We start from the raw sequence: 27,337 nt of genomic DNA on the forward strand, positions 1-27,337 counted from the left end.
CACCCCCCCCCCCCCATTTGTTGTGAGTGGGCTTCCCCCTAAAATTCCTACCAGACCTAAAGCGCCTGATATGACTTTTGGGGGGAACACCACACACTTTTTTGTTTTACTTTTTAACTTGGGGTCCCTTCTTTTTAACTTGGCGTCCCTTCTAACATTCCTTACAGACCTAAAGGGTCTGGTATGGATCAGGAGGGGGGTCCCACACTGTCTTTTTTTTTCCAAATCTAATTTTTCTTTTCATTCTGTTCACTACCTTTGTTTAGCGAGCAGAATAACTGGCGAAGGGCAGCGAGTGAACTGCCGTATCAGCTAAGTCGAACTGGTTTTTTACCTCATGTATGATCGGCTGAACCGAAGGGTGCCGAAAACCAGCCAATGTACGACTGAAATCACCCATATTCGGCTGAAGTGAATAGCCGAATGGGGTTCGGCTTCCTTCACTTTGGCAGCTGAATGAATAACCCCCTATATAAAGACATATTTTAAGTTATTATATTAACAACCAAAAAATTGTTTTATGACTTTTGAAAGAGTGATACATGAACTACTGTATAAAATCCCCCTTCAATCTTGATAAGTGGTCATAAAAAATATTTTATATATTTTTCAGTGATGCTAGCATAAGATGGTGAATTACATTTTTATATTACCTAGACTGAAGAGATGTGGACCAACACTGTGGGCCAATCAATTATAACATTGCCTGGCAAACAGTGGGGGGACAAGGGTCTTTAGAACCCAAGGCAAAAAGGCAAAAGTGCACACCCTCCTTGAGCTGTGTACTACTTCAGCACCATAGGCTGCAGAGCCTGTTCCTTATGTCCCTCTCCCTGCTGAAGTACCAAGGCATTCACCTTTCCTGTCTACCCCCGGGCCCTGCTAGCAATCAAGTTTACAGGCATCAGGATTCAGTTTACAAGAAATGAGAAAAGCTGGAGGGACCTCATCTTATCATTGTTATACTGCCCAATCAGCAGGCTTGGATAGAGATTCGGGAGCCTGAAAAGCTAAGTGTAGACAATAATGGCATAATCTACCATGTATGAAGGTCAGGTTATGTGACTCACAAGACTGGTTGAAGAGAATTGTCAATCTTTTGGCAGGTTAAACAGTTCCTACATCTGAACAAACATTTTTTTTCATCTGTGTATTTAGCTTTTTTACTTCATAAACCACTTGGGGTTTTATATATTTATCCTAAGTTCTTGGTAAGATTAGATGTAAAGGTACGATGATAATATTACAAGAAATCTTTCTAATTCATTAAAGGGAACAGATTTACACATTTACACTTTGCTGTTAACAAATCTTTGGTAGGATTCTGGCCTTATAGAACAACCTAAGGAATGACTAAATGGTTTGAAAGAAGAACTCCAAGAAAACTTTTTCTTAACCGTTGCAGTGGGGCTACCCCCATAATGTTAAGGTGACAGCCGCTGCATGTAAATGCCTGCACACTACATGTAATGCTATGTGTTATGATTACATGCGGTTAGGATTCAGTCATTATCCCTGGATGTATCAATCGTGCATACAAGGACAATGATTGCATCCTAACCGCATGTAATCATAACACATAGCATTACATGTAGTGTGCAGGCATTTACATGCAGCAGCTGTCACCTTAATATTAATTTGAATGGGTGACAGGTACTGCTTGTAAATGGTAGATTAGGGATTCCTGCTGCAGGAAAATGCAAGTTCCTGATGCGGGAATCCCTAATCACCCCTAAACTTACAAGTGTGAATAGGGCCCTACGGTGTGTAAATTAGTGTTTGTAATTCTGGTTGTGGGAGGTTGTGCATTTTTCCGTTTGTGAGTGTGTGTTAGTGTGTGTGTGTGTGTGTGGGGGGGGGGAGTGTCTGGGGGGATGTATTTCTCTGTGTCTGCGCACATATTTCTTTGTGTGAATAAATGTGTGAAACTGTTGATCCTCTATGTTTAAAATTAAAACCTATGGGAAAACACACACACACAAACCATCACAAAAATATACTGACATTGCGTAGAAAGAAACCATCACAAACACATAAAGTGACATTATAAACACATGCAGACACGAACACTGGTACCTTATATAGTTACAGTTTATTTTGAAGTATGAAATGTGACAAGTGGCCCCCATGGGAGAAAACAGATTGTCCACTGGCCTCCGAATCAATCGAGTTTGACACCCCTGCTTTAGAGTGCATCAGATTGTATGCAAGATTTGCATCTACCTGTAGGTTTCCATCCAGCTACGTTTGGATGAGTCTCCTTCTAGTGGTGGCTGTTGGTATTGCAGTCTGTGACAATTGTTTCACAGCCATGTTTTTACCTTTCCAAAGTTCTTTCCACTTCCCTCCTCTAAACAAAGATCTTGCTCTGGTTACCAAGGAGCTGTTTGTGTAATCTCTTGACATATGCTGGTGGCAGTGGTGGGATAATTGCTTCATACACTAGTGCACAATTTAATCTATCAATTTATATATTGAAGGCTGGAAGCTTGCTAGAAGTGACCAGCCTACAGAAGTCCACTTCTGCATTTTATTTGCAATTTGCTTCCGTTTTTTTTTTTTGCAAAATGGCTGAGAGAGTGATCAGCTACAAGAATCAAAGCCAAGACAACTTGCTTAATCTGTGTGAGGTTTGAGGCATCCAGACCACCTGGGAAACCAGTAGCAGCTGAACTGCATCCTGGATGAGCACGATTGGACAGGGCAAACGCCACAGTTTTTGGCTCACAACATACCAAAGGAAGAGCAGTTATCCCCGCCACAGGATATGGACAGATGCGATATTCAAGATGACCAGCTTGACACCCAGATGGCACCTTCAAATCTGACCTATAACTACTAGACTCTGCTAATCCATGCTATGCCTTCAGCTTTTTCTGCACCGACAACTCTATCACAAACAAGAAGAGTGTCAACGGCAGACAGAGCACCGGAACACAGAGCTGTAGCTGCAGGAGAACAGGTTCTGTTGGTTTTGTAGAGTCCACGGAAAAACAAGTCTATAAAAGTCCCCTGAACAAGTTTCCACCTATGGATAGAGATGGTTATTTGAACATTTTCTTACAGTGATTTGAAAGGACCTGTTAGTATGGTTTGCCCAAGGAGCAATAGACAGAGTGCCTCAAACCAGGACTAGGTCCTGGAAATGTTTGTACGTCTTCCAGAGGATCAAGAAGGGGACTATGAGGCCAATGACCAGGGCATTACTAAAAGGTATCACCTCGCACCAGAGGTGTACCACAAGTGACATTGCAGCAAGGTTCTAATAACAGCTATGTGGACTTTGCTTGCAATTTGTTGTGGACTAAAAGTCCAGGATGGAGGATCAAGCAGCTCAAATAGCAGATTCCATTGCAGCTAAGAGAATGTCTGACACCTGTAGGACTACTGCACCCAACTGGAAAGAAGGAAAAGCAGCTGGGCCCTCTTCTTTGGGCAGCCAGAGGACTTTTGGGAGCCAAGCCAGCAGCTGTGGAAACACCAGACAATGCTTTTTTTTGGAACAGGGTGGATCATCTCGGTGTGTCTAGCCCCTAGAAAAAGGCTGTCCTACCCACAAAATCTTCCAGTGTTGTCCTTGCTGTTTTATGTGCTTTCAGGAATGCAGGGGGCTACTCAGATCATCTGTAGCATGCCACTATAGGTGACACAGTTAACACTACCTAAGGGATACTGGGGTGGAGGTGACACCCTGAGCTGGTAAGCAGCGGTTTAACTACCGCCATAGCGACATCCGCGGTGGCTATGGGTCCTAGGGCAGAGGGGTTCCTGGTCAGGAGGCCAGAGACCGGCGGAGGAGGAGGCCATGGCCCAGCAATTGAAGAGGAGGCTGGGGCCCGTCAGCGCTGGTCTGGTGTGGCATCAGAGGTGGAGAAGGCCGAGGAGGCTGGGGCCCGGTGGGGGTGATGGAGACCGGAGCTTGGCATCAGGTGGCTCAAGGATGACAAGTAAGAGGAGCGCAGAGATCCTGACCAGCCCACCTGAGACCCTAGAGCCCAACATAGAGAATCTATAGTGGGATCTGCAGGGACACTCATGTGGGCTTTGCGGGTTCTCAGGTGGGCTATGCAGGGTCTCTGGTATGTGCGGGACCTCAAGTGGGATCTGCAGGGTCTATGGTGGGCTGTGCACGGTCACTCTCAGGTGGACTATGGAGGGTCTCAGGTATGTGCGGGATCCAAAGTGGGCTCTTCAGAGTCTCAGGTGGGCCGTGCAGGGTTTCAGGTGGGCTCTGCAGGGTCTCAGGTGGGCTCTGCAGGGTCTTGGGTGGGTTATGCGGGGCCTCAGGTGGGCTGTGCGGGGTCCCAGGTGTGCTCTGCAGGGTCTCTCAAGTGGGCTGTGTGGGGTTTCAGGTGGGCTCTGTAGGTTCTCTGGTATGTGCTGGATATCAGGTGGGCTGTGCGGGGTCCCAGGTGGGCTGTGCAGTAGTGAGCGGTGGAGTGATCTGTTTTTTGGCCAGCAGGAGCAGAGTTAAAGAGAAGGAGACAGAGACAGTGCAGGCACAGGAACGTATTCTGGAGGTAGGTACTTGATTCCAGGGTGTCAAAGGCATTGGGGACATCAACTTGGCAGTATCCATGGCCTGTCTTTACATGGCTGGGGGGCCAGGAATGAGAGTGGTGGGGGTAACAGACATAATCTGCACTAATGTGTTACTGGGTATTGAACTGGGTTGACTGGTAGCCCGGTTTGAGCCAAGCTGAACCCTTCTGGAGCATATATCTCCACCTGAGGCCCTGGACTGAAGGTACTGTTTGATTACTTGGTGCACATGAGGAATTCTGGGGAGTGTGCCAGGGTCTCTGCTAGTAGGTCTCTGTGTTAGGAACATGTCTAAAGGTGCCCATACACCTTACAAATATCGTTCGATTTCTTTGGTCCCGTCATCGAACCTCCATTCGATTTCCGCTTGAATACTGTATTCTATCATACACAGGCCAATGTAGATTTTGATTATCGTTCGTTAGCAATACTAACTGACCACATTTTGTCGATCGACAGAACGGATTTTTGTTTGCGCATGTGCAGTGTTCATGTTGCGATTTTTTCCGCACGAAAACGCCACTGATCCATGAAATTTCATACGATTTGAAAAAAGTTTTCCAGCCTGACTGATCGAGGACATTTGGCCAGTTGTACAGTCATTGCGATCGTTCACTTCCCATCAACTGGCCCATCATCGTACAAAAACCCAATTGCGTTCGTTTTTCGAATGATAATCCTAAGGTGTATGGGCACCTTAATGCTCCTATGCCTGTCGCTGCCTCCCAGCACCTCCTGGTGGTTGCTTACTGTACTTATCCCATACTTTTGTCAGCTGTGAGCTAATGATCCTATGAGCCTGGCAACACACCTGAATCCACCTGAATGGATACCCAACTGAGAACCTCTCATTCCACACCTCCAGAGATGGTGACAGGGGATATAAGGATGGGGAGAGGTACAGGCATGGGTACTGGTGGCTGGTCGGGTTTCACAGAGGTGCTTAGGTGCCTTGGACCAGCTGGTGAGTCTACAGGACCAGGATGGCACTGGGATCTCTCGGAACTGGAGCAGATAATAGACGTGAAGCCAGAGAAGCACTGGCTGGATTAGGTGGCTCAGAGTACTGGTGGGACAAGGCACCAAGTGGCAAGTCAGGAGTGAAGTCAGGTTTAAAGCTGGAGTCAAACACGGGAAGCAGAATCTTGAAGTGCCGAATCGAAGATCAGGGGCAACGTCAGGAATTGTAAGGCAGGTCACAAGCCGGGTTCAAACAGGATAAGCTGACGACCACTCAGCAACTTCATCATGGCTTCTGCCCCCGAAGGAGCTGCCAAAATAACTTGGGTTATCACTAGTTTGTCTAGGTGTTTTAGTATTCAGCGCCCCATTAGCAGTAACTGCCCTCTTCTAGTGCCCACAAAGTTGATATCCAAGCCAGAAGTCAAATGCTGAAGAACTTTTATTCATATCTTCACAATGGGGAGAGGTACAAGGTAGTACAGACATAGACTCACCAGCCCCTTTTAGCAATTTAGTATAGCACAGTAGCACAGTTGAATAGAAAATTGAGCCACAGATGAGCAGGGATGAGCACAGATACTCAGCAGGAGAGACACTGGACTTGCATCTGAGGTCCACTATATTCGGGCCCCCCAGCAGCCATCAGCTTGGTTCTCCTCCTCTGACAACAGCACAGGCCTCCTCCATACTTGAAGCCTAACTAAACACTTCCAGCACTCCAGCATCCCCACCACCAGGCCTAGCCTGGGGGGTGGCCGGACAACAGCTTAACCTGAACTAATCCATGGCTGGAGCAAGACTCGAACTGAGCATATGGCAATTCCCTCCAGTATATATGCACTTACACAGCATGCAACACTGTTTGAGAGAAACCCAGTGATTGGCTATTGAACTGCACATACACTCACAGTGTCCCACGTTTATTGTCCCACACTGCAGCATTGTCAAACTCCACCCAGGTAGGTACAATCAATGCCAGAACACCTGGAATCAACCAGATAAATCACAACTATAATCCAGCCAGACTGACTACAGCCCTGGCAATCACAAAATTTCTGAGTGACCTCACAAAAAGGTGATGGGGGCTGCATATTTATTTGAGCTTAGTTCCACTTTGAAACATGTACACACAATATTTTTAGTTCTAGGCATTATAAAAAAAACACTGTAATGTACATTTGCTTTAAGATCACTAATCCAATAACCTTTTTTGTAGGCTTCATATTTGGGAAGCATGGAAGCCATGAAGATTCTAAGTCTAAAGAAATTAACTTTCCATTCCGGCATTCAAAGAGTTCTTCGTCAGAAGAAAACCACGAAAAGCCATCAGTCCCAGACGAACTGAACCCAAAGTTTTTTTGCCAGGGCCCATGTAAAGATGGATGGATTTCCTACCTTGGTTACTGCCACATCTACATCTCCAAGAAACTCACCTGGAAGGAAGCTGAGGTGAATTTTTACTATATCCAGTCATTATAGATGACCAGTTAAAGGGTTAGTCTGACTAAAACTAATTTGGTTAGTTCAACACTGATTGGTTACATAGTTACATAGTTACATAGTATTTGAGGTTGAATAAAGACACATGTCCATCAAGTCCAACCTATTGTGTGTGTGTGTGTGTGTGTGTAAAGATCCCCGAGTCATCTCGTTTTTAGGAGTACTTGTACCCCTGTATATTACCGTTTCTCAGGAAATCGTCCAAAAGCCTCTTGAATGATTCCAAATTGGTGTACACTGATTGGCTGAGAGAACCATTGGCATCTTTTTGTCCAGGGAGTTCTGTTATAAGCCTAAGTTTTTCCTTTATCTCTCTCCACTACCTTTAGAAGAACAAGCCTTAAAGAACTACTCCAGACATTTTAACTTTTATTTTGTATTTGATCGAATGACGCAGAGTGAAAATCTTTCTCAGGTTTTTATTTCTGTTGCATGATAGAGCTACATTCTGTACACAGTACACAGTATACAGTAAATAAGGAGTTCTATGTCACCTAACAGCCCATATTTGGACTAATACCAGATATGGGCAATGTCTTACCCCATAGTTTCATGGGTACGTAAAACTGTGCCAGTGTTAGGTATTTGCTCATTGCTCAAATGGAGTTTGAGCTGTGAGAAAGGGGGCACTTGTGCTCCTCCTTCTACTGACCTGACCTGGATGAGACACTGCAGGAAACCTTCAGAAATCATTGGAACCTAGAGGCTACTAAAACTAGTTCACCATAGAGCCTGCTCTTATCCCTTTTCCCAGGGGGAATTTTTTTTTCAAGCACTCCCCACTAATGCTAAAGGGGTTGCTAACTTGTATCAACAAAGCCGAAGGGGCTGCACACTCGCCGTTCCATGTGGGGATAACAGCTCACATTATCAATAAATAAAGGAATAAAACTGTCAGGTAATTTACTGCTGAAGTCATTTTTGAGTTTCATATGTTTGCTTGCTTACAGTTTCATATTTTGATTATAGTATCACATACAGTATGTGAATTTGCAGAAAGTTTGGTGTTAAAGTGATATCCTTTACTGGCTAATTTATTAGATCACTTAAGTCCCTTCCTCAGGCACAGCTCTAAAATTTTATACAAAATCCCAAGTTTTATTCAGCAATGTTTTGTTTACACCGCTACGTACTAACACTTATCTCCACTCCATCTAGAGTCACTGCCAGTCTCTCTACAGTCGTGCCCATCTCACCAGCGTTCTGAATGAGAAGCACAACCTGTTCCTCATGGCTCTTGCAGAGTCACAAGGCTCCCTCAATGACAAGTTTTGGACTGGAGCCAACAGTGAGAAGGTAAACATTCTCCCAACCTCAGGGCAATCAAAGTAGGGGCAAAACAATGGCTTTTTATGGGTTGTGACATAAAATACATGTTCACAAAAAGTGAACAAGATGGTCAGTATGACTTACATGATGCAATACTTTTCAGCCTTCAGTGATGGCAGTCTACATGAAAATGCAATACTATGCCTATGGTCCCCATGCTAGATGCTGGGAGTGCTATACCCCAACATCGCATTGGCTTTATCCCACTGATATTTACTTGTTGCTTGAAAATCAATTGATATTTAGTGAAGTCACTTCCTCGTAGGTGTTAGACTCTTCCACCATGTCTTACCACTGATTCTACCGCTGCTATGAATCCCAAGGGATGGAAGAAGTGTCTCTGAGCAGCTCTGCCCACATTCACAGGCTGTGCCGTAATCCACACAGTGCCTGGCTACAATTCGTTCAATTACAGTGGCCACCAGTACTAATGTAAACCCTAGCTAAATTTTGGGTCATTTTTAGGTTGACCACCACTATTGAGGGTATAGTTTACTGTCTCTGATGCTGCCCCATTAAACGTTTTCTGTGGATCCCCTAGTTGTCTATATCAAGAAGCTCAGGCCTGACCTCCAGACAGCTTGTATCTTCAGAAGATGAGCTCAGTTTTTTCAGCCTATGTGTTTCTCTCATAACAAGATTCTGTTAATAGTCTGTTATTGGTCTAACCCCAGGGTATGCATCCTGTGGATTAAGAATCTATAGAAGCATTGCAGGCAATTTTTTTAAAATCCCATCACAGCCAATTTATGGACTCTTACAGCCAATAACTCTCACTCTTCAGAGTTCTGTTGGATTCTGTCTAGAAAACAGCAGACTGGCTATTATGGGCGCCAACAATGTAGACATGCTGAACCTCGAGTCCACTGCTGGGACGATTCCTTTAGCACCTAGGGTGAAAAGGCCGAAATGCGGCAACCCTTCATGAGCTGTGAACTACCTCAGCAGCATAGTTTGCAGTCCTGACCTTTTTGCATCCCCCTCCTGCTGAAGTTTACACTCATAAAGTCTTGTCTTCTCTACAGAGATTCATATAGTTTATAATTCATAGGGGACTGAATTCTTAAACTATGTGATTGTCCACAATGAAGATTTTAATGGGGATAAAAATCAATAAATAAAAATATATTATCTGCTTGTCCTCCTGATTCAGTCATCTTTATTCTCAACCCTGTCTAAGATAAAAGTTTATAAATTAGCTCTAAACATTCTTGAAAAAAAACTCCAGGCAAACAGCTAAACACAGTACATAGATGAAAAACATATTGGGTCTGTGTCAATGGGCTTTGGGCTTGCACCAATGGCATGTTTGGCATCAGTTTAAGATGCTTCAGAATTTATTTAGAATTAATTGACAGGTTCTTATGATCTCCTTCTGAACAGCACGTGACCTTCTGCAAGTATTTTTTGCTTTGTAGAAACCTGATCGATATTCGATTAAATAACCTGGCTTTAATTCTTTCTTAGAGCTCAAACTCGTGGGCTGATGGATCACCACTTAACTTTTTGAAAATACCCGGCAACATCCTAAACAAAATATTTGGTGGCAAGTTGTGTTTGTGCATCAGGCATGGAGGTAAATATGACTCTTATAAATTAATACCCTGTTTATAAATGATTCAGAAAAAGTCTTGATATCTGAATATTAAGGTGAAGCTTAAAGATAAATAGTCATCAATGGGTGTCTGTAAAAATCTTCACTCTTCAATTTATATAAGCGGGCAGTCTTGCTTCTATAACAGGGATTGATATGTAGCGTCCCCCTTTCTTCGTCAGCAATATCTCGATGTAGGATAATACTACCGTTGGCTGGGATGATCCACAGTAAAAGAACTAATGTGGGTCCCTGTGTTTCCTCTGTAAGAAGACTTTTTTGTCCTATTGTGCTATCTTTCACAACTGGTCATTACCAGTTATCCACCTCACATCACTGCCCCCCTCACCAGACATACATTTTAGGGGTGGAGGCTAGTATAGTAGAAAGGGGAGAGAATGCCAAAGAATAGGGACTTTTGTAAAGAAACCTTGTTTTTTGAAGAGGTTGTTAGTGAAGAGGGTATTAAAGTGGAAGATGCAGACAGGGTATTAATATTTGTGTATAAATTCATAAGAATAGGTGATACATGATTTGTGGAGCTTTTGAAAGCAAAATGAAGTATCTTGGACTGTATTTGTATAATTTTATTGATTGGAAGCCAATGACAAAATGACAGAGACAGGCAGAATAAATGTTGGGAACAACCGCCATGAATAGGGATAATAGACTTGTCTCCGACTTTGTAATATAACTAATGAGACTTACCAGGGCTTCCCCCTGTCTCTGTAATTTTTAATTTTGGCAGTGGCACATTTGATCAACTCTAAGGCTGGGTTCACACCTAGGCGTATTGAATATGCGCGTTTGTCGTGTGTTTTTACCGCGATTCGCGGTAAAGAACCCGTGCAACAAATACACTTTTCCAAGGGCTACCTGGCTGGTTTCCAATGGATACAATTGTTGAACAATTTCAAAGACTTTAAATGAATCGTCAGCTACAGTACATAATATCAAAAGATTCTGAGAATCTGGAGAAATCTGTGCGCAAGGGACAAGGCTGAAACTATTATATGCCTGTGATCTTCAGGCCCTAAGACGGCACTGCATTAAAAACAGTCATGATTCTGTGATGGACATCACTGCATGGGCTCAGGAATACTTCCGAAAATCACTGTCTGTGAACACAGTTCGCCATGCCATCCAAAACTGCAAGTTAAAACTCTATTATTCGAAGAAGAAGCCATATCTGAACATTATCCTGAAACGCCACCGTTTGGGTCTAAGTTCATTTAAAAAGTTCTGCCGCAAAGTGGAAAACTGTTCTCTGGTCAAACAAATTGAAATGCGACATTCTTTTTTATAACTATGGGTGCGTGTCCTCCGGGCTAACCATGAGAGGGACCTTCCGGCTTGTTATCAAAAGCCTGTATCTCTGATGGTATGGGGGTGCATTAGTGCATATGGAATGGGCAGCTTGCATATCTGGAACGACACCATCAGTTCTGAAAGACACATCCAGGTTTTAGAGCACCATATGCTCACATCCAGACAATGTCTTTTTTCAGGTAAGGCCTTGCAGATTTCAGTAGGACAATGCTAAAACACACTAGATGCTTCTTAGTAGAAGAGTCCGGGTGCTTAACTGACCTGCTTGCAGTCCAGACCTTATACCAACTGAACATTTTTGGTGCATCTTGAATTGAAAAATATGACAAAGAAGACCCAGGACTGTTGAGCAGTTAGAATCCAATATCAGGCAAAAATGGGGACAACATTCCTCTCCCAAAACTCCAGCAAATGGTCTCCTCAGCTCCCAGATGTTTACAGATTGTTGTTAAAGAAGAAGTGATGCGACACTGTGGGAAACATGGCCCTGTCCCAACGTTTTGAAGACGTGTTGCTGCTATTAATTTCAAAATGACCTTATATTTTTTTTTTGTAAATGGTACATTTTCTCAGTTTAATATTTGTTTTATTTTTTATTGTGAATAAAATAGGGGTTTATATATAATATATAAAACCTAAGTAAAATGGGGGAGGTAGGCATGCAATTGGGTTTAAAAACATGAATCCTTTTCTTTAAAGCCCAGATTGTTTTTACCTAAAAGCTGACACATCACACTAAATTCATTTATTTTTCTAGGCGGAGATTTTTGGAATCAGCTAAGTTGTAGTGAGAAGCTTCCATTTGTGTGCATATACAAGCCAACTCAGCCATGGGACAGATTGTAGCAATGAAGATAATCTGCAACCAATCACAATTTTTCCTACAAAAAGGCAAGTTGATAACTTTATCTCAGATGCCACTCTCCTTGGGAATCATGACATTTGGTTTTCCCCTTGCTTCCAAGCCTCCGCTACTCCCTTGGACAGTAGAAAATCATTGTAGTAACGCAAGATCTGTGTCATTGTTCTGACTCTTCATCTATGGTATGACTATAATAGTAAAGGATGGAGCCTAAAATCAGGGGTGGGACTTAGCATAGTGCTATTTGAACTGTTGCCCTTGGTGGCACAGTGGGATGAAAGATTCCTGCCAACAGTAAAATGTATTGCAGATTTGAAATGCTGTCTACGGATCCCTAATAAAACATACTCTTATTCTTCTGATTACTTCAACTTTTGCATTTGTTATTCAATAAAATGTTTTTCCTGGCTTAGATTTACTGACTTGCATCATTGTAGATAGTTTACAATTATGTTTTTATTAAACTGTGTGTGTCTTACATGTCAAAATGACTGCGTCAGCTGACATTAGGTTCCATGGCAACCTTTGTAAAATGTTAGTACGGTGCTTAGCCTTGGTGCCTTAAATGAAAACTGTCCTTTTAAACTAAACCCCTCACCCATCCTCATTTTCTTCCTGTACTAACCTACACTAATACCTAGTGTCGCAGGAAACCCAAACTCGGGGGTTTCAATAACGTTGACTGTTGAGGCCATATTAAAAAGTAAATGTATTTATTTTTACATGCATGGAGAGAAGGGTATTGGAATCAACATTGCTCTGACTGGCTATGATCCTAGTACAATATATATATATATATAGGGTCTCAGTTGGGTGGGAACCTGGCTATCTATGTCCTTTGAAATGTAAATCCTCTTTCTGATGGCATCTGCAGAGGTGACAAACACATGTTGTTTACAATTCTTCTAAAAGGACAGCTGTTGTACACAGGAACCAATTTCCTTGTAAATAAAGTTAGAGGCATTCTCGGTTGGTCATCACATAAGGTAAATGCAGGATGTTAGGCAATACTTGATTGAGATTGAAACAACATATGTTATAAATAAAATGTCTGTTCCAATTTCCATGAGTAGAACCAAAAATCACCAGCACTCAGCGATATAATTAAACATGTCCATTTAATTAGACAAAACGTCACAGTAACAAAAGCCAACGTTTCGTGACCACACAGGGTCCCTTCCTCAGGGCAAAAAGACGTTTTGTCATGTCTTTTTGCCCTGTGGAAGGGACCCTGTGCGGTCTCGAAATGTTGCCTTTTGTTACTGTGACGTTTTGTCCAAATAAATTGACATGTTTAATGATATCGCTGAGTGCTGGTGATTTTTGGTTCTACTCTGTGTCTGCACGGCACCATCCGTGGTTATCACTGCGAGCACCATTTTCTATATAGGCCTGGACTGCTGTGAGGTGTGCGGAGGGCTTCCCTACCTATCCACTTCTGTTCCAATTTCCCCTTCACTACCATCCCAAGTTCTTATCTCTGTACCATATTCTACATACTGAGACCTCATAGACTTGAATGGAGCTCCAGTGTCCAGAATGGCCCCATGCAAGTCTGTGAGGCTAAAATAGAACATAATGTTGTGCTGAAAGACAAGTAATACTGCCAGGAGATGGACATACAATTTGTGCAGTCTGTGTAGCTGCCCAGGAACCCTTTAGAGGTCCATTTTTGGGTAGATGGGTATAGGGCCTATGGGTAGATGGGTATAGGGACTTCTCCTGCTGTCACCTAGACTTGAACAGTGCTCATATCTATCCATCTATCAAAACCTAGTGAATAAGTCTTCTTTCTTGGCCAGCTGTTGAATGGGGGGGTGTAGAATGTGCTCTGCTTTGGGGTGCCTTGATTTAACGGCTGACAACTGAATCTTTAATAAGGGTTGGGTTTATTTACAAATAGACACAACTTCTAATTACAACTAAGGGAAATAGAGAGGGAATTTGGAAGGAGAAGTAGGGATAGGAATTGAAGTCAAGATCCTTTAGCAAGCATCATCATTCTCTCTCTCATTCACACATGCCAGGGCCTTTTCTCTGTCCTCAGAACACTCCCATCAAGCAGGTCTCAGGGAATCACATTCTTGATTGTAGGGTCCAGAAAAACGTGTCTTGTCCAAGAGATCACCAAGGTTACCATTGTTCCTGCTTGTGAGCTAGGTTTGTGCAGATGATTACACAGGAAGAAGGTTCCATCATATGTCCCTGCCCTCATCCCAGCATGCATGCTGCATTGCAAATTGTGACTGGCACAAATTGGTCTTGCACAAGGGCTTCATGGAGACTCTGTCAACCACTGGCTGGTACGGAGGTAAGTAAGGAGCTGCTGTGGTGAGCTGTGCTATTATAGGTTACGTCAGGATGGGTGGAGGTGGGATAGAAGAATTAGGTCTAAAAGCATAGTTGTGCTTTAAAGTGAAACTCCGCTTTTGTTGAAAATAATCCTTTGTGATAAACTAAAGCATATACATTGCAGGGATTTCTACTAACATTTGTTGTAAAGAAATGTATTTTTGCATTTTTAAGTCTTTTTCTGAACTGATTTCTAAAGGGCAGGGTCTATCTTCATGCATTGGTGCCAGCTAAAAGGGTGCAGCCAACTTGCTCTGTGTGGGTATATAAGCTGTCTACTTATCTCTGTGGCTGGAACCCATGCATGTGTTCTGGTTCACAGGCTGCTGTCTCTTTGGAGGCCCCAAAGGTTGTCCAGCAATGGGCATATCTTCTCAACCTAAAGAGGGAAAAGTGTGCAACTTAGGTCTGATGTTATATTTAGGTGTTTGATAAGGGGGTCACGTAAAAGGTAATATTTAAAATGTATGTTAACCTATAAGACAGCACTAGGTCACTTGGTCTGTACTTATTTCATTGTTGTGTGCTGCTAGCGCCTTTTGCAATGTCTGTTCAGGCTACCAAATTTGTTTCTGTAAATCCTTTAATCATTATTTTTACACCTCAGCTCTGTTGTCTCCTCTTGTGTGTACCCTAGCAAGTTGCAGTTCTATTAGAGGTAAATTGTGGGGCGTGGCTTGGCGACTCATGTGAGTGGACGCGGCTGAGAGAGCTCCGGCACGAGATCCTGATAATATCCTCTACATCTTCACTAATACAGCCTGATAGACACCTACGTACCTTCCTTGTACACACCGGACCCCTCGGGACTCACGGGTACCGCTCGGTCATTCTCCGATTTTTCGGGATGACGAGAACCAACGATGCGGCCCTCACTGGAGGTATGGACCTGCAAGATGGCCGCGGCTCGCGTGCGCCAGCCCAGACTCCTCGGAAACAACAGAGGGACCGTTCCAGGGATGTCGCCTCGAGACTCGAGCAGTTTGCAAGATGCAAAGACTCTATTTGGATTCTCGCACTTCACGGTACATACCCCACTTTGGCAAAACCGCGCCCTCCCGGAAGTGTTTAAGGGCGCCCGCACCGCCTGCACCGGCAGTAGTTCCGCCACTGGCAGACATGCTATAGGTGCTGCAGATAACGAGCTGCAGTGTGAACAAGACCTAATAAAGTTATCTGTCCTGATCCTACTTCCACTATTTTCATATGTGCAGTGCCTAAGAATGAGAAGGTAAAATATGCAAAAGATATGTCATATAGGACTTATTATTATTATCTGGAGTGGCTATGTAGGTTCTGATGAGATAAAGCGGGATGTTTTGTACAGAGATTTTGGTGAAATTTAAGATATTTTGAAGAGCATTAATGTTAATTGGGAAGACAACATTAATCCAATGGGCTTTACATGGTTCCCGATGATCATGGAAGCTCTTTTCAACTATCCTGAACAAAATGGCCCCTCGGTAGCTGAGAACATGATTTTAAGTATTGAAGAACAGAGGAAACCTAACTAATGCTAACCTTAACTCTAACGATAACCTTAAAGAGACACGTTTACCTTACCCAGTCAGGGCAAAAGTGACAGTGAATAGGTGTCCCCAACACCCTGATTCTCACCTTGCCAGTGATGTGCCACTGGGCCTTCTTCCGTCACAGCTACCGACAACACCCACACTTTCTGGAACAGGAGACCTCCACCATTTCACAGTGCTCGGGTCTACCAGCCAATTACTATGTACATGACAGAGGTCACCACTCCCGCTAGTGTCCGACCCTAGCTGGCAGCAGGGATTTTAATGCTGGCTGCTAAAGAGAAAGAAACAGCAGGACACTTCTTCGATCGTATGGCGAAAATATCTGGTACCGTACATCTAAGCACAGGGGAACATCCAATTTCCTCCCATCAGTGCTAGGACCCAGCTGCCAATTGCTAGGCCTCAACACTATCACATGATAGAGAAGACATATTTGCCCAGTGTATTCTCTGAAACCAACCGACCGCAGATATTTTGTGGTGGTTGTGACGGAAGAAGGAGTAGCAGTAGAGTGCTGTAAAGGTCAGTATAAGTAGGTCAGGGAGAGGGTTTCAAAGTGACAGGGTCTCTTCAAATGACTGATAGAAAGCAGAGTAGCAGGCATTTGACCAGGAGTACAGTGTTAACAAATATGGCTGCTTAAGAAAATGTTCACATTTTATAGTCTAGCAATTTTTCAGTGAATATACATGGAATGGATGGAGTATTTTATTAGCTGGGCTGAAAGCTCCACTGTTGCCATCTTCCCACTGGGATAAATCCAACTGCCATAGTTGCTGATTGACTCTTCTTGTTGTCGGATGCCACATGGCAGTAGATTGGGGTCCCTCTCGACTGCTGTATAGTTAACAGTCTTGTTGCTATGTTCGCAAATAGTCTCTGACTACGGTAAGGACTCTCAGTGTACCCCATGCGTATTTCTGCTGACTGCTCACTCAGTACCCAGGCTATAGGCCGCGATACTCCAGGTTTTCTGGCGCACAAGTTGGGAAACATCTGGATACATCGCCTGATATAATTCTCGCTTAGTTCATTACCACCAAATAGCCACTGTGCACTTACAAGGGGTGCTTCATCTGGGTTCAGTGGAGAGAACTGCAGGTCACTTGTTCTGCAAATGGACAAAGCAAAGAGTGGAGACTAATTAGGAAACTCCAGTTGAAACTACATTTAAGCAATCGCAGTGCCCTGTCCTTGCTTCTTGTGGAGTTAATTAAAACATGGTGACACTCAAATATGTGAAAACACTCTTCAGAAAAAAGTGCTATATATCTCCCTTGAGCCTCAGTAGCATGGACACATATTTGTAAGCTTAACTCCGGAGAAAAATATCCTTGTAGTGGAGCTCCTCCCATACTCCACGGGATAAATGCACATTTGTTTCCTAGGGTACCAGGAAATATAACTATTACTTACTAATTCTTTGCTCCCACAGGCTCCTTCTCCCATGTGGCACCCCAGTAGGTACTGTATTGTAATTGAGGATGCTTAGGGCCCACTCCTAACTCGAAGCGTTGGAGAGAAGAGGTGCATGCCGACACCTCTAGGGGAGCGAGGGATACAGTAAGAAAAAAGTATTTTATCCTAGTACCCTAGGCAAAACATGAGCATTTAACCTTTGCAATGCGTGGTCTGGGTATTTCTTTCTTTTCCCTGTAATTCAGCTTTGAGGCTGTCTGCATCCTGACTCGTGACCTCTCTCTCCAACTGCAGTTCACATGAGCTTCAAGTAGGAGAGACTACCTATATATGACTTGTGTGTATATTATTTTTCATTGAATTTTCCCCCAGATGTAGGTGATGCATCAGGTGTACTTATCATGTGGTGCCACAGTTCTTGAGGTAACCAAAAAGAATCAATCAGAATTCAGCTTTTGTGCCCATCAAGTTACCTTGTATTGCTGAGTGCTTCCACTTCATCTGCATTTATCTTCCTGTCTCTAATGTATAACACGTTACTCACAGTCATCATATGCCCTCCGTGCTTGGAGAGAACTGAATGAAATACTTCTCCCAGTGCCGTCTGGCAACCTGTGACAGGGATATGAAAAAAAGTAATTGTGATGTTTTTATATACTGCCTTTAGTCAAAAAAATGACCAGCAGGTGGCGCTCTAGGCTCCCTTTTACATTTTAACTTGCCTATTATTAAATGTCTCTATTGGAAAAGTCTGATGTTAGTAAAGCTCAATAGCTCATGCTTAAATTTGACCATAACTTAATGAGTCTGAGGAGGGACTTATTCTCTGCCTGCCTGCTTTGTTTAGTGGAGGTCTATAAATATTCAGTTAGAGAGAAGCAGTTTAAAAGCAACCTGCTTCTACTCTTTTTGCAAACCCATAGTGCTCTGACACATCATGGGTACAACTTGTATTTGTATAAACATAAATAGATAAAAAATATATAATTAAAAGCTGATAAACTGAAAAAGTAAAATAAATGAACCCCAAACCATTGTAGTCTCTTTATAACAAAGTTTTGATTAATGAAACTTTATAAATCATGGGTGTTTTCTAGTAAGGAAGCCCAGCACTGCCTACATGTTAAGAGACAACCTGTGATTAACTAGTAACTTAAGTAAAGCTGTATTGCAAGAAATATGGGGGCTGCTATTGCTGACTCCTTCTGAAAATGCCAGTTGCCATCTTGATCCATTGCCTACAATATTTTGTTACTTATGTTGATCAAGTATCCCATATAAAGACTTCTGACATGAAACCTTGTTTCGGTTCAGTGGCTCAGAATGTATCGATGTTAAAGACAGCCAGTCAACTATCATATGTACAAGAATGCCAGCAATTGCAGCCTCCATAGACTCCATAGACTCACATAGTTACATAGTAGTTACATAGTATTTGAGGTTGAATAAAGACAAGGGTCCATCAAGTTCAACCTTTGTGTGCCTCTGTGCGTTGTGCATGCATGTGTATATATGAGTCCCTGTGTGATCTTACTTTTTAAGAGTAGCTGTACCCCTGTATGTTACGGTCTCCAAGGACAGTATCTAATCGATTTTTTAATGATTCAATACTCTCACCTGATACCATTGCTTGTGGCAGAAAGTTCCAAAATTTAACTACTCTAACTTAAAAGAAGCCCCTTTGTGGTTAAATATTTTCTCCACCAATTTTAGATGTTGGCCTCTATTATTTTTTAGGGAGTTTACTGTAAAAAGTTTATTGCTGATGTTACCATCACCACTAACCAAAATCTTTTTCCATTTCTGACTTCCCTATTGGTGTACCAATTAATGTGTATTCCTGTTGCCTATTTTTATCCCCAACATGTATTATTTTAAATTTTTCAAAATGAAACCTCATCTGCCATGTAGTTGTCCATTCCCCTATTTTATTCAGGTCCTCCTGTAATGCTATAATGTCTAAGCCTGAGTATATCACCTTCCCAATTTTAGTATAATCTGCAAACACAGAAACATGGCTATTAACACCTTCCCCAATATAATTTATAAACACGTTAAACAGTATTGGGCCTAACACAGAACTCTGGGGCACGCCACTCTCGACCTTAGACCAATTTGAAAAATAACCTTTTATCAATACTCTCTGGACACGTTCCTGCAGCCAGTTCTCTATCCATGTACACACCATTTAATCTATGCCCATAGATCTAAGCTTGTGTAGTGTATTAGACGTTTATGGGGTACTGTGTCAAGTGCTTTTGCAAAATCCAGGTACACCACATCCAATGGCTTTCCCCTATCCAGATCTCTACTCACCTCTTCGTAAAATGTTAGTAGGTTGGTCTGACAAGAATGGTCCTTCATAAATCTGTGCTGATTATCACTTATTATATCTTTGTCATGAACAAAATCACTAAATAGTCCTTTATCAGACCCTCAAACAGTTTGCATGAGACATGTGCAATTCGTTTCGTTCTGAATCGAAATTCGGACGAATTTTCGGAAATTCAGAGATTTGGATGTATCTGAATTCCGAATTACAGCTATAGCGAATGCAAACAAATCCGAATTCCCGAAATTTGTTAGGGGTAGTCCGGTCGAAATTTCGTTTATTGGACGAATTTCGTTAGCAGCAAAGTGAAATTTTTATTTTTTTTACAGTCTGCAGAAGATGAAAAAAAAAAAGCGTGCGGTTCCCGCCCAATTAATACCAGACCCTTTAGGTCTGGTAGAAATGTTAGGAGGGACCCTCCCCCAAGTTAAAACAAAAAAAAAGTGCGTGGTGTTCCCCCCAAAATCCATACCAGACCCTTTAGGTCTAACAGTCCTGCCAGACCCTTGATCCGAGCACTGGCCCGGCAGGGCAGGAAATGGGGGGGGGGGGCGATCGAGTGCCCCCCCTCCCTGCGCCTTACCAGGCCACGTGTCCTCGGCATTGGTAGGGTGTCCACGTGCCGATGGCGACAAGGGCCTCTTCCTCACAACCCTGACCTGGTGGTTGTGGGGGTGTGCGGGCAAGGGGGCTTATTTGCATCGGGGTACCCCTTTAAATAAGGGGGCACCCAGATGCCGCCCTCCCCCCTTGTGAATGAGTAAATGGCTCCATCGATGTAATCCAGCGTCAATAACGATGCACGACCCCGCCGACCCGGCGAAATATGAAAAGCATTATGACACCTCGAATAGCACTCGAGAGTTTCCGAATGCTATGTAGTATTTGACGGCTGAAAATGTCAAATGGGCGGAGCAAGCTGTGACGTCACTGCTCACTCCGCCCATCTGTTGACATTCGGGCTGAATGTCATTTTGCGGCGAGTTTTCGTCGGGTTCGGGTGGTCTTTTTTTATTTCGGCGGGGGTCGTGCATCGTGATTGACGCTGGATTACATCGATGGAGCTATTTTTTTTTTAATTCAAGGAATAGTCAAAAATTTAGTCTTTGGTTTATTTAACCTTCCTGGCGGTACGATTATTCAGGATTTTTGCATTCCAAAGCGGTACATTGTTTTTCATGGAAATTTGTTGTTTTATATTGTAGGCCTGTAATTCTTAGTAAATCTTAGGAATAACTCACCTAAATCTGTCCAAACAAGAGTCCAGTAGACATCCCGGGTATGATAAAGTTTGAAACACGAAATAAAAAAATTATAATATAATAAATTATAAATAATTATAAGAAATTATAATATAATAAATAATTATAAATAATTATAAAAAATTATAATATAATAATTTAAAAAAATGGTCCAGTAAATGGGAATTCTGGGGGCGCAGCCTGATCCGTACCACAGTCAATAGAGTACCAAGTTCGCACATCACTGAGCTCGGTCGCAGAATTGTCGCTGTTTTAGGTCAAAAGCGCTTTTAGACCAGGTAGAAAACAGCGATAGTATTTAGAATCACTTGCAGAATTGAGTGATAGCGATTCGTTGGGAAATTCCTTAACAGACACTGAAAGTGAGGACAGCGACGATTCTGCGACCGAGCTCAGTGATGTGCGAACTTGGTACTCTATTGACTGTGATACGGATCAGGCAACGCCCCCAGAATTCCCATTTACTGGACCATTTTTTAAATTATATTATAATTTTTGATAATTATTTATTACATTATCATTTCTTATAATTGTGAAAAAGTGTCAGGCAGGGCACTGGACAAAGCTCTAGGGACAAAATTGAAGTGAAATAGTTTGATATATAAGTGTAATCATAGCAGATTACATTGTATTGTGTGTATTCTGTGTACATTGCAACTTTTCACTTTTGAATTTCCCGCCGGCTGTGACGCCCGAAAACGAAACTAAAAGTCAGATGCCAGCATCGGCCGGCCGCGTACAGCAGAGGACGCCGCGGGCTCGCAGGGACAAGGTAAGTGACACTTTTCTGTGCATTCCCGAGTCTGGCTCGGGGTTACCGCTCTTGGTACTGAAAATTAACCCCGAGCCAGACTCGGGAATACCGCCAGGGAGGTTAAAGGATTTTATTTAAAAGTCTGGACTTTTTACTAACTATTTGATTTAACCCTTTAGTGAATGGGTAGGGGTACAAGTACCCCTTACTCATTCACAAGGGGGGAGGGCGGCATCTGGGTGCCCCCTTATTTAAAGGGGTACCCCGATGCAAATAAGCCCCCTTTCCCACATATCCCAACAACCACCGGGTCAGGGTTGTGAGGAAGACGCCCTTGTCCCCATCGGCACGGGGACACCCTCCCAATGCCGAGGGCACGTGGCCTGGTAAGGCGCAGAGAGGGAGGGGGGCGCTCGATCGTCATCCCCCCTTTCCTGCCCTGCCGGGCCAGTGCGCGATCAAGGGTCTTGTAGGACTGTTAGGGGGGACACCACAGTTTTTTCACCATTTTTTGGAGCTGGCGTTCCCCCTTAAATTTCCTACCAGACCTAAAGGGGGGATGGGGGGAACCCCACGCACTTTTTTGTTTGTTTTAACTTGGGGGAGGGTCCCTCCTAACATTCTTGCCAGACCTTAAGTGTCTGGTATGAATTGGGGGGGAACCTCACGCTTTTTTTTTTCATCTTCTGCAGACTGTAAAAAAAAAACAAAAAAAAAAATTTTTTTTTCTAATGTCACTTTGCTGCTAACGAAATTCGTCCAATAAACAAAATTTCGACCGGACTACCGCTAACGAATTTCGTCCGAATCCCGAAACGAATTGAATTGCGGACCCGAATCCGAAAAACGAAGTAACGAAAATCCGAATCAAAACTAAACTAAACACATTTTTTGCTTTTTTTGCTAGTGCACATGTCTAGTTTGCATACTATTGATGTTAGACTGACTGGTCTGTAGTTCCCAGGATGGCATTGTGTTGATCCCGCCAGAAACCCAGTGAGCGCCTAACTTTCTGTAGTGAGCTGACAACTCTGCCTCCTCTGCACTGAGATCCTAAGCAGTATTGTAAGCCCTACCCAGTTCTCCCTTGCTAGACTACAGGACAATTTCTACCTGATTTTTGAGGATGAGGAGAGTTCTCTCGTCCAACAGGGAAGAGCGGACAACACTGCTTGAGATTTCAGTCTAGCAGTGGCAGCATTGTCCGCTTACTACAGAAAGGTAAGCTGAACAATCACCAGTATTATTTATTTTAAAATGCGTTTCTGGAATGTTTGTTCAATTGTCTAATAGTTAATGGGGTCAAATTGATGATCGCTGAAGTGATGAAAAAAACAAAAGGAGTGGGAAGAAAACCTTTTCTTGAATCAACAAAATTTTAATAGTAAATGTGGTTTTCGGCAAAAAACTCAATGGTATTATCGAATGTTCTGATCAGATTTTTTGTAAGAACATTCAAATGAAAATCTACCAGTGTATGGCCAACTTTGGGAGCCCTTGCAGCACTTTTAAAGAGACAAAACATGGGGAAATGTGCATGTTCTAGAGCACTAAATATGTTTTTTTTTAATCTGTTCAGGCTGCTAGTAGAAGGAGGAAGGGTATGTCTCTCCTATATGAGCTACTCAGCTGCCTGTATAATCTGATATCCCCCTTTTTTTTCAGGTCAATTTCAAAGCATAAGCCAGTTTATGAGCCTGGGAAAACCTGATGTTTTGTTCATATTTATCTCATTACAAAGAGATTTTTTAAAATTATATTTAATTTTTTTTAAATTGAATTTTATATTTATCCCAGCCCAGTTTGCTGCCAGTCTGTATAGCTCTCACCTTGTATCTGAAACTTCTGACTCCAGTTCACAGTCTGCGGCTCTTCCAGCATGTGCCTAAGGCTCTCTGGGTCTTTACTAAACACAAAGTACGTGTTGGTGTAATGATCTAATGGGTCTTTCATCTCCTAGAAGAGAAGAAGGAAATCCACATGAAAGGACCTGAAGACATCTTTATCCTCACCCCTTTTGCGGCAGCTCACCCTCTTTTGCCATGAAAAAACAGTTTCGGATAAGATGTACTAGCCGGAGATAAAAACTAGCTCAGGGATTGGGTGACTGGATTAGGAATTTGCATCCCATCTTTGTTTTAAGACTATGGACAGTTCAAAGTAGACATGTGCGATTCGTTTCGTTCCGAATCGAAATTCGGACGAATTTTCGTAAATTCGGATGTATCCGAATTCCGAATTACAGACATAACGAATGCAAACGAATCCGAATTTCCATTTCCGAAATTCGGTAGCGTTCGCACGAACGTTCGTTTCGTTTTCTGTTCGTTTCTTATTCGTTTCTTATTCGTTTCTTATTCGTTTCGTTCGTTAGAGCAAAGTGACATTAGAGAAGGAGAAAAATATTTTTTCCCCCTCAAATGTCACTTTTGCTGCAAATGAGTAAGAAACGAATAAGAACAGAAAACGAAACGAACGTTCGTGCGAACGCTACCGAATTTCGTCCGAATCCGAATTCCGAATCCGAATTGACTTTCACACCCGAATCCCGAAAAACGAAATAACACAAATCCGAATTTAAAACGAAACGAAACGAAACAAATTTTTTGGCAGTGCACATGTCTAGTTCAAAGCATCCAAATACAGAGAACTTTCCCTGCTCCATTCAACACCAAGCCTCCAGTGCCTGGGGATATAGGGGTGCAAGCTGGGACAGCCCACGCTCCAGCACAGTAGCCCAGGTAGAGAACCAACAAGAACAAGTTGTTAATCCACAGAGGAATTTTGCTCCTTTATTAAACACCACATCTCTATGATTAAGCACTTCATGGGTGAAATGCATTAGTGAGGGTGCCCGCTAGATGTGGGGTCTCAGCGGACTGGATATTCTTTGCCGCGTAGATTTAAAACTTGTTGTTGGTTTCTTTCTTCCGGGCTACTGTACTTCACACAGTTTAAAAAAAAAAAAACAGCTAATGAATTGTGGTATTTATTAAGGAAACTATTAGCTGTATTTTTAAATGCAACTAGTGTAACTAGCTGAATATGATAGTATGTCAGCCTCCTAACCCCTCTGCACATCAGCAGCCCAAAAGGGAGAGGAAAATCCAACACTAGGAGCCAGTGGCGTAACCAGAGTTATGGGCGCCCGGGGCAGACATTTTTTTGCCCCACCCACCACATGTTTTTATTTAAATTTTTTCACATTTTTAAAATATTTTTAAAAATATTTTATTTGTATTAATTTTTTAATAAACTTTTTAATTTGTTTTAATATTTAAACACAGACACACGCTGTCACAGGAGGCTAAGCGATCGGTGTAGGAAGGAAAGCCTAGCTTCCTGTGACAGTGCTGTCTCCGCCGGCACACCGCTCTGCCGGACTGTGATAGGCGGCTGAACGATGTGGGAGGAGAGACACCGGCCAATCACAGCGGTCTCCTCCCGCAGCACTCGGCTGGCTGTCACTTTCTCTCCTCCCTGCTGGGACAAAGAGCAGCGCCCAGCGGGGAGGAAATAAATCATGGCTGCGTGGACAAAACGGCAGGAAAATTGCACTTTTGGCATTTAGCCAAAAGTGCCATTTTCGGCCGGCACCCCCCTTCATCTTTTCGCCCGGGGCCAGCACACCGGCCGCTCCCCCGGTTGTTACGCCACTGCTAGGAGCCAGTAATGGAACATGCTGACATCAGGGGAGAGCAGAGTTGATACCCAGCCAGCAGGTGAAACTTTAGGCTCCTTTTCATGTTTTCCAGTTACTACTTACTACTGAAAAAAAGACATTGTTTGCAGAGCTCAGAAGTTCTAAATGAGTCAGAACAGTGACTCCTTCCCCTCCCTCCTCCTTCCTAATATGGCTCCATCTGGCCTTTCTATCGGAGACAACATGCCTGAAAGGAGTTGATTACAGCTTTGCCTTCTCCCTTTGGCTAACCCACAGAGCTCTGGGCATTTTTTTTATACATATTACATTTATTTAATAACCAAACATAAGTAGCCCCTTGCACCCTACATGGAGTGGCTACTTATATTTAGTGTTGCTAGCACTGTAATCAGTATGGCTGATTTGTAGTCTGGTATCACTTGGTCATTTCAGGGTATTCTGCTATTGATTTTACCTACCTGTGAATGGGGTGTGACCCTGCTACAGAGAGGGGCAGCCGATAGGGGAACATTAGAAGTGTCTATTGCTCGCCCGCCAATCACTAGGAGTTTCATGGCCAGTGGTGCATGCTGGGGAAGTGCATAAATTCTCAGGCTTGGCCTGGGGGTGGATGTACAAGGTTGAAGAAGCTGACTAAGCCTCAAGCCTGGAGGAGGCCACATGTGGACCCATCTATCTGGGGAGGAGAACCAGAGGAACCCTATGACAGCCGGAGGTGCCAGGAAAGCCAGGATGGCATGGACCTCAGGAAGAAGTCTGGTGTCCCTTCCAGGGAAGATCTCATGCTTATCAGCTATTCCTCTACTACACATCATCTGTTCTTCTAAAGTATTCCTACACTGTGGAAGCTGGAAAGGATTGGTGAGTCTGGAGTCTATTGTTGTCATGTATGTCTGAATCCCTATACCCTCCTTCCCAGTTTGGCTGTTCTTTAATAAAGCAACTAAAAAGTCCTTAAAGTGACTGGCACCCAATTTACTGTTCACATCCAACAGCCCGGCTAAGGATCCACCCCCTAGAGCAAAATGTCAGCCCTCCCTACCTTTGGGGGTCCACCTCAGGCCTCTGGGGGTAAGCGGGGCGCTACACATATTAAATGTTTCTTTATAAAAAATAATCATTCCCTTTATCTGGCCTAGTCCACTGAGAAACTTACCTCCAGCGCGGGGCGACAAATGACAGAAGTGAAGTCTGGCCATCGGTCTACCAGAACCTGGAGCCTGAACTGATTTTTGTTACACACATGATGCAGTGCTCCATAAACCTGCAGGATTGAGACAGAACTGTTCACATGCTGTATACAAGTTATATATCACAAATCACAAAAATATTTTCTCTTACCTTTAGTGATTCCGGGAAGCTGTAGCTTAGTAGTTTTCTCAGGGAGGCCAGTTTAGAGGAACAGGTCAGGGAAATCATTATTATGGATATGCAACTAAAGGAAAGTTTTAATGCAGATTACATTTAGAAAGAAGAAATTGGACTTCATCTGTGACCTTTACCCTATGACTGCATTTTGCTTACTGTTGTGTAATGCAACTAAAGTATTAACATACCAGACATACCCACTGCAGGCTAATAATGACTGGTCCTCTTTAACTGTCCTCTTTTCATTCTGCCTATTCCGGCTGCCAGGTGTCAGGTGATTCTCAATTGTTGAAAGCATGTAATCTGATATACTGCTATACAGAGAACAACAACAATAATTCTAGTTCCCAGCTGCCATTGAGTAATATGTTTACCTATAGTAACCGAGTTCAATCAAATCTTTCTTACGTGGGCCAGATAGCTGGATGTGGTCAACAATCATGAGCCGTGTCTTCAGCAGGAAGTGAACTATGTTCCCAAGTTTCCTACGTCTCCCATTACATTCCTCTCATGGCCAGAATTGAACTCCCTC

At 43.1% G+C, this 27,337-nt stretch overlaps 1 protein-coding gene across 3 annotated transcripts in view; it reads right to left on the bottom strand.

Moving 5' to 3' along the window:
* Positions 1-27,337, bottom strand: part of LOC108798820 (glycine N-acyltransferase-like) — a 30,197-nt gene that overhangs the window by 1,429 nt on the left and 1,431 nt on the right. The window contains exons 2-6 of one of the 3 annotated variants that reach the window (XM_018570617.1): positions 26,779-26,875; positions 26,594-26,701; positions 23,603-23,729; positions 17,899-18,037; positions 16,696-17,117 (exon numbers count right to left, since the gene is read on the bottom strand). In XM_018570617.1, the coding sequence (XP_018426119.1) occupies positions 16,718-17,117; positions 17,899-18,037; positions 23,603-23,729; positions 26,594-26,701; positions 26,779-26,875 (871 nt within the window). In that variant the 3' untranslated portion in view covers positions 16,696-16,717. Of the gene's footprint in view, positions 1-16,585; positions 17,118-17,898; positions 18,038-23,602; positions 23,730-26,593; positions 26,702-26,778; positions 26,876-27,337 lie in introns of those variants that run through there. The other 2 variants (XM_018570618.1, XM_018570616.1) reach the window with 2 other exon arrangements.

The sequence above is a fragment of the Nanorana parkeri genome, unplaced genomic scaffold (assembly GCF_000935625.1).
Source record: "Nanorana parkeri isolate BGI_ZX_2015 unplaced genomic scaffold, ASM93562v1 scaffold1563, whole genome shotgun sequence".
NCBI lineage: Eukaryota > Metazoa > Chordata > Amphibia > Anura > Dicroglossidae > Nanorana > Nanorana parkeri.